This window comes from Rutidosis leptorrhynchoides, chromosome 4 (genome assembly GCF_046630445.1).
Source record: "Rutidosis leptorrhynchoides isolate AG116_Rl617_1_P2 chromosome 4, CSIRO_AGI_Rlap_v1, whole genome shotgun sequence".
In the NCBI taxonomy this organism is placed as follows: domain Eukaryota; kingdom Viridiplantae; phylum Streptophyta; class Magnoliopsida; order Asterales; family Asteraceae; genus Rutidosis; species Rutidosis leptorrhynchoides.
The window spans coordinates 353820666-353828706 of NC_092336.1; the positions used below are offsets into that span (position 1 = coordinate 353820666).

At 36.5% G+C, this 8041-nt stretch overlaps 1 protein-coding gene across 2 annotated transcripts; it reads left to right on the forward strand.

The window, feature by feature from the left end:
- Window positions 1-577: 577 nt before the first annotated feature.
- On the forward strand, window positions 578-3053 carry LOC139843768 (hypersensitive-induced response protein-like protein 1). Of its 2 annotated transcripts, XM_071833915.1 has the most exons (6): window positions 578-794; window positions 1173-1309; window positions 1585-1676; window positions 1769-1865; window positions 2550-2647; window positions 2786-3053. In XM_071833915.1, exons 2-4 carry the CDS (start codon window positions 1249-1251, stop codon window positions 1853-1855), a joined length of 240 nt encoding a protein of 79 aa, XP_071690016.1. In that variant the 5' UTR covers window positions 578-794; window positions 1173-1248; the 3' UTR covers window positions 1856-1865; window positions 2550-2647; window positions 2786-3053. The 2 variants fall into 2 exon arrangements, 1 of the variants encoding a protein (XP_071690016.1); XR_011757700.1 differs by having other exon boundaries at window positions 1173-1676; window positions 2840-3053.
- Window positions 3054-8041: the final 4988 nt, after the last annotated feature.

Below are 8041 nucleotides of genomic sequence, written 5' to 3' on the forward strand. Positions count from 1 at the left end.
CCCCCTTATTTAGGCGTGTTAATAAATTAACATGTCTAAATAAACAAAAGAACACGTCTAAATGATAAAAAATGAAAGAGAAAAAAAAGGCGGAACACGTCTAAATATATCATTAATTAGACGTGTTGACACGTCTAATTGACAAAAGATAGCAGAACACATCTAAATAATAATATATTTAGACGTGTTAACACGTCTAATTGATAAAATATAATAGAACACGTCTAATTAATGATACATTTAGACGTGTTAACTGATAAATTTGAGGAACACATCTAAATAAGTTTGACACCGTCTAAATATATATGTTACTCCATATTGTTTAGACACGTCTAAATAACTCAGCATACGTAACAAATAAATCAACACGTCTAACTAAAATACACCAACACTTACTTCTAATTAACAAAATATGCAACATGTCTAATTACAACAAAATTTCTGGAAAATCAGATCCATATTGGCACCCTTTTACTTAAAATATTAAATATTAAATACTCATAATATATAAGGGAAAAAAAATTACTCTAGAGAAAAAGGGGGTTGCCTTCTTTTATTAACACAAATTAGGGTTCCCAACATCACACATCCCTCATTATCTCTGAAAAACTTCTTTTTCTTCATTGTTAACATCTTCATCGCGATTCCTTATTGTCACTACTAATGGAAAAAAGGGGTCGTTCAAATTGGTGAATCAGTAAATCACCAAATCGCCAAATCGGTGGTGATTTAAGGTTGTTTGATGATCGTTGTTTGAGGTTTAAACCTACAATTTGTTTTCACTCTTCATTCAGGTAACTATCGATATGTGTATGTATATATGACTGTTTATTGCGAATTTTCTCTTAAGAATTTGCTCCAAATTTTTGAATTCATTTTGAACAAAAAATGGCTTCTTTAAAAGTGGAATGTAAATCTGAATTATGTTTTTTGCTGCTACGATTTATTGTTCTGATAGAATGTATAAATTTTATAGTAATCTATTACAACATACTCATCAAAAGTTGTAAACCCTAGCTATCTAATCCGTATGTGCTTCATGTTAAGAGTAAATGGGTTGTTATTAATTGGGGAGTTTAGGGGTTATGTGTTGATTATTGCCTTAAGTGTTGGGTTTTGATTGATCTGATTGTTCTGTTACAACTAACTAATACAAACCGATGTGATTCCAGCATTGGAAAAAACAAGGAATCATTGAATGCTAACTAGAAGAAGTTTGATAATAGCGATGTTAATGGAAATGTTGAGATGGCATTTGTGATTGCAACGGCAGCTGATCGTTCGTCGATGAAAGTCTCGATGTGTGCGTGTACGATCCTTTCTTGCCGTTTCTGATTGATTTCAAGTTTTGGTTTTACACTCTATTTGATGATGTTACTGCCATATGATTTCAATATGTTATTTCAATATTTCTTTTTGGTGCAGTCATATATATATATATATATTTCACCATAATTCTGTAACCGGACATACTAATTAGTCTAACCACTTTGGTTCTCATAATGTTTTATCAAGTTAAAGATGACTTGTATTTGTATAATTACTGTTGTTATTCCTATAGTATTGTATGTTGTCAATTTTTAGTTACAAGGGCATACATCCTTGAGCTTAACTTAGATGATGAATTTGAGCGAAAGAATGAAATTGTTGAGGTTGTTGAGGAAGAACTTGAAAAGGTATATTTATATATGTTCTACAGATAATAGGTGTGTTGTTTTTGATATGTTTAGTGTCGACATGAGATATATTTGGTTGATCTTGCTTGCAGGTTATGTCTGCATATGGATACAAGATAGCTCAGACACGGATCGTTGAGATAGAACTATATGAGCATGATAAGAGATCAATGAATTAGATCAAATCTGGTAAACTGTTGACCTTCAATATATGTGACATCATTTATTTAATGCAATTTATTTTTGTTTAGAAGGCAAATACTGTAGTTAATTTTTTTTTTTTTTTTGGATTGAATTTGAGGTAAGGATAATGCCAGCCACTGATATGTTGTTTTTAAATGCTATAAATTCTATTGGATTTAAGAGCAATTAGATTAGTAGCTTAATGATGCACTAATGGGCCAAAACATGTTTCTTCTATAAGTATGAATCATTTTGCTTCGTCTTTTATTTCACATGTATCATACAAAATTGTAACTTTATGCTATCTGTTATCTTATCTTATACTGTAGTTTTGTTTTAAAAAAATAAACCAGCTATGTAGTGGAATGGATGAAAATGTTGTTGCTTGACAGCGCAGATATGTTGGTTTGTCTTTTTAATTGAAGGTTTTGTAGTTCTTAAACAAGAAAAATGTAAATGACCTATTGAAGTATTTTTTAGACTGTTCTATCTTAATAGCCTTACTGCCTTCGTGTTTTATCAATCGTAATGCATAACTATCATCTTACATACTGATTATACTTAAAGTTCGTATTAATTAGTTGTTAAAGTTAGTTGTTTATTTAACTAACTATTTCAAATTGGGCAGGTTAAATTAGCTATCATTTCATTAAATTTTTCGCCGGATTTTAATTATTCATTTAATTGAAGGCACTACATTAACAGTCCTGGAGTTGCTTCTCATCACAATAATTTGTTCAACGATCTGATCTTCGGGTCCTATGTGCAACGATACTGAAGGAGTGAAGGTGCATATTTCTTATTTTCGTTTACGTGATGACAATAGTTCCTTTTTTTATCATTAATCTTTTTTGCATATATTTGGATGCGTTAGCCGTTAGGTTAAATTGATAATTTTAACTATATAAGCGCATATGTTACTGTAGCAAAGCTATCGATCTCGGCAAAAAAGGTGAAGCATATTGTGTTGGTTTCTGTAGATTGAATCTCACAGTCATTTCCTGCGACTGATGGTAGAGGGATGGCATGTTGAATGGGTACTCAAAGAACCAGCTATAACTACCTTATATTAGTGTTATTTAATTTAGAGTTTCTTCCATTGTAAATTACCTTTATGACTTTTTGTAAGACTTTAAAGATATTTATATATATATATATATGATATTTATATATATAGTTTGGTTTTGTAGTAAATTTAATTTGGTATATTTGGTGCATTTGGTATTTAACGAGTATTATGTGAAATATTTGGTATTTTGCGGGTATTATTTAAATTATTTGAGATTTTAACCAGGGTTAACATTTACCGGGAACACGTCTAAATTGATATCTGGAACACGTCTAATTTAATCAATTAGACGTGTTAATTTACAATTAGACGTGTTAATTTAATCAATTAGACGTGTTATTTAATCAATTAGACGTGTTCCAGGAACACGTCTAAATGACAAAAAAAGAGGAACACTTCTAATTGAGTTAATTAGACCTGTTCAAGGAACCGCACTAATTAGCATGATCAATTAGTGCTGTGCCATCTAGACGTATTAAATAAAACGTCTAAATGAGCTTTTCCACACGTCTAAATGAGCAGAAATGTAGTAGTGAATATTGGGTGAATTAAAGCCTTGATCACTAGCTTTAGTGATCATTGGTGTTTAGGGCCTAAGGGTGGCATTGTGAGTGTAAATGGTTAGCATTTGCACTAAGTGTCTAATTGGGCGGATTGAGAGTCCCCTTTAGATAGGTGTTGATTTATGTTAATGTAATAGGTGATTGCATTGACGGTTGAGGAGCTCATTGTGCGTATTTTCACTCTTCAGTTAAAAGGTGAGTGGAATGATTATATATGTATGTATACGGTTTATTTACTTGTGGGATATGAGTTTAAAGTTAAGCGTGACGATACCATATCCTTGTGTGTTATTGTTTGATGAGGGTTTAATGTTCGATGGTGACGACACCTCATGTATGGATTTAAAGTTCTATGTTGACGATGTCATACCACTATTGTAGTGATGTGTGATGAGGGTTTAAAGTTCGATGTTGACGATACCTCATATGTAGGTTTTAAGTTCGATGTTGATGATACCATTCGCGGGGCTAGTATTGAATACTAACGGATGTTGTGAACATCAATGGGTTGTATGTTGTTTAATATTTAGCATTTATATTGTTGAGATTATGTGCTAATGACGATGCTAGTTTATACGTTTGAAAATGCTAGTTTGTATGCATCGATATGTGGGATTTATGTGTGTTTGTGTAGTGGGTGCAATTAGGTAAATTGTTTATGTATATATATATATTTATTGCATTCACTAAGCGTTTTGCTTACCCTCTCGTTGTTTACTCTTTTAGGCTCCTGCGTGGACAAAGGCAAGGGTATTCATTTGGATTAGAGATCTCCCAATCTCGACTCGATAGTGGACGCTTTTGTATTTCGACCTAGGTTTAGGTAGTTTAACCTCAAACACCATGCTCGTCTTTTGTTTGGTATTCAAACTCTTGGGTCAAAAATATTGTTGGTGATTTACGGGTCTTGTACCCTTTTTGTAAACTCGTAACTCTTACGACACACGATTAATGTTGGTTGTAGAACGGTATAATGTTGAAAGTGTTTATGCGGAAAAATTTGCTTTTGTATGTAAACCTGTCGTAGAGCAACTTTTCTGTAGTAAAGGTGCGCGCTGCGCAAATGGGCTGGATCAGATATCTGTCGACTGGTACAAGTTCTGACCAGGAATTGCGCTATAGTGCGCGTCGCGCAGGTGTTTGCGCACCGTGCAAACTGGCCTGGCCAGACTTCTGCTACTTTAAAAATAAAAAAAATAAAAAAGTTTTGCGTTGAATAACGAGTTGGGTCGTTACAAGTGGTATCAGAGCATGGTCTAAGGGATTTAGACGACTTGAGATAGGTGCTTAGACTTAGACCTTATTGTGTGTGCGTTTTATGCGGGACTTGTAGGATGCGGGTCGGACCGAAATTGGTTAGTGCCTAGGCTTAGGTTAACTAACTATGTGATAATTGTATTGTGATGTGTTTGCAATCATCAAGTGAGATAGACGTTGTACTAGCGAGTTGACCATGTGCTCGCGTAACAATGACTAGCTACCATTGTTACGGGTTCAAATCGTGTCAAACAAGTGATATACGACAAGTGTTGAGCAAGATGGGGCGGTGTGGTATATTTATGTCGTTTCCATGCATTACGTTGTTTAACCTATTCCATTTTATAGTATGAAGACGACAAACAGTCATGATAATGGAAGTCCGAGTGTCGAAGATGACTTCACTACCAAGGTTGAGGCCATCTTGAAAAGTCACAACGCGGAATTTCTCGTGAGCGTTAGGAAAGTCTTCCAAGAATCGGTTGATGAACAAGTGACTGATATGATAAAGGAACAAATGAGTTCCATTATCCAAGAGGAGTTTGATAAGAGGTTTCCTAAACCTCAAGGTATGTATGTGGAAAATGAGGCGGGTGATACGGGGAGGAGGGACTTCCTCTACAAGAACTTTAAAATTTCTCAATCCCACCTTTGATGGTGAACGAGACCCACTCAAGAATGCTCGTTGGATTTCTGATATAGAGGGGGCCTTTCGTATAAGTGAATTCCCTCTCGATAAGAAGACGAGGTACGGAAGTAGCATGTTGAGAGGGGATGCCAAGTTGTGGTGGGACGCGAAAATTCGACTTTACGGTGAAGAGCAAAGTATGAGTTTGACTTGGGATGAGTTTAAGGAGGAATTCTTCAAGGAGTACCGAACTTTGGCCGATCTTTCTAGGCATAAAGACAAGTTGCGTGCCTTGAGGCAAGGGTCAATGGATTTGAACACTCTCAAGTCCACTTTCTTATCGAGGACCCAATTTTTCCCTGAGTATATCGGTAATGATCATATGTTGAAGGAAGACTTCTATCGAACCTTGAATAAGAAAAGATTAGTGGGGGGTCGGTGAAAACATTCGATGAATTGTTTGACATAGCTAAGGGTTTTGAGTCGCTCATTCCGAAAAAGAGTGACTTCGTTTTAGCAAAAGAAAGTTTAAAGCTACTAGCCATTACAACAAGAAGAGTAAGGGGTGCGTTCGAGAGTGTCGGTAGTGCGAAGAATGGTGGTTCCGGAAGTTTTCTCCCTACTTGCTACAATTGTGGGTTACTGGGTCATTTGTCTCGAGATTGTACAAACCCATCTTCAACAAACAAGCTCACTTATTTTAATTGTCAAAAAGTGAGACACCGAAAGTCAGAGTGTCCCGACTTACGGAGTGAGCAAGTTAAGAAGATAGAGAAAGCGGTGGGTACGGCTTGGGGATGAAATTATTTGATGACTAATGATGAAGCCAATCAATCCAATGAAGTTGTCTCAGGTACTTTCATGGTTAACTCTAATCCGGCAAGGATACTCTTTGATTGCGGTGCTAATTTATCGTTTGTGTCTCCAAAGTTCGTGCCCAAGCTTAATAAACCGCTAGCTAAGTTAAGTCATCCGGTAGAAGTCAAAATAGCAGATGGTAAGACGGTGTTGGGGGTTGATGTGTGTAAAAATTATAATGTTGTGTTCGGTACCGAAACATTTGAAATCGATCTTATCCCGATGACTTTGGGTGAGTTCGATATCGTTGTTGGTACGGATTGGCTCGATCGTTATAGAGCGAATATTGCATGCCATGAAAAGTTCATTCTTGTAAAGACCCCAAGTGGGGGAGAGTTTATTATTCATGGTGAAAAGCGGAGGAGACTTGTACCATTATGCACTTATGCACGGCCACGTCGTTTCTTTAATAGTGGTGGCATGGCTTTTCTTGCACATGTAGTTGATACTCGTGAAGAGCCTCCATCTATTCGTGATATTTCGGTGGTTAATAAATTCGAAGACGTTTTTTTCCGGACGAGTTACCGGGTGTTCCGGCGGAAAGACAAGTTGAATTTCGCATTGAGTTGGTTCCGGGGGCTACTCCCATTGCTAAAAATCCTTATCGTTTAGTGCCAATGGAATTGCAAGAATTGTTGAATCAAACCCAAGAGTTGCTTGAAAAGGGTTTCATTCGACCGAGCGCTTCGCCATGGGGTGCTCCGATTTTGTTCGTGAAAAAGAAAGATGGTAGTATGCGGATGTGTATCGAATATCGGGAGTTGAACAAAGTGACGATCAAGAATCGTTAACCATTGCCTCGGATTGACGATTTATTTGACCAACTCCAAGGCGCGACTTATTTTTCTAAAATTGACTTACGATCTGGCGATCATCAAATGCGGGTCCGTGAGGAAGATATTGAGAAGACGTCCTTTCGAACTCGTTATGGACATTTTGAGTTTGTAGTAATGACTTTTGCTCTTACAAATGCGCCTGCGGCATTCATGGACCTTATGAATCGAGTGTGCTAACCTATGTTGGACAAGTCGGTAATTATGTTCATTGACGACATACTTGTTTATTCTATGAGTATGAAGGAACATGAACATCAATTGCGTGAGGTGTTGAAGACGTTACGAAAGGAGAAGTTGTATGCTAAATTCTCCAAGTGTGAATTTTGGCTAAGGGAAGTACAATTCCTTGGCCATATAGTGAATAAAGAAGGTATTCAAGTAAATCCGGGGAAGATAGAGGTGGTGAAGGGTTTGGAACAACCGACTACACCAACGAAAATCCGAAGTTTTCTTGGGTTGGCCGGTTATTATCGTCGGTTTATCCAAGACTTTTCTAAAATTGCTTCTCCATTAACCAAGTTGACGAGGAAGAATGTAAGATTCAATTGGGAGAACGAGTAAGAAATTGCTTTTCAATTGTTAAAAGTGAAATTGTGCCAAGCTCCGGTGTTAGTGTTACCGAAAGGAATCTAAGATTTGACGGTTTATTGTGATGCCTCAATAAATGGGCTCGGGTGTGTTCTAATGCAACGGGGTAAAGTCATCGCTTATGCCTCTAGACAACTGAAGGAATACGAAAAGAGATACCTGACTCATGATCTTGAATTGGCGACGGTGGTTCATGCGTTGAAGATTTAGCGCCACTACTTGTATGGTGTCAAGTGTATGATCTATTCGGATCATAAAAGGTTGAAACATCTCTTTGATCAACGAGATTTGAACAATCGACAACGTAGATGGATCGATTTTTTAAAAGATTACGATTGTGAGATACTTTACCGCTGATGTGTCAAAAGTGTGTGCAGTAGTGC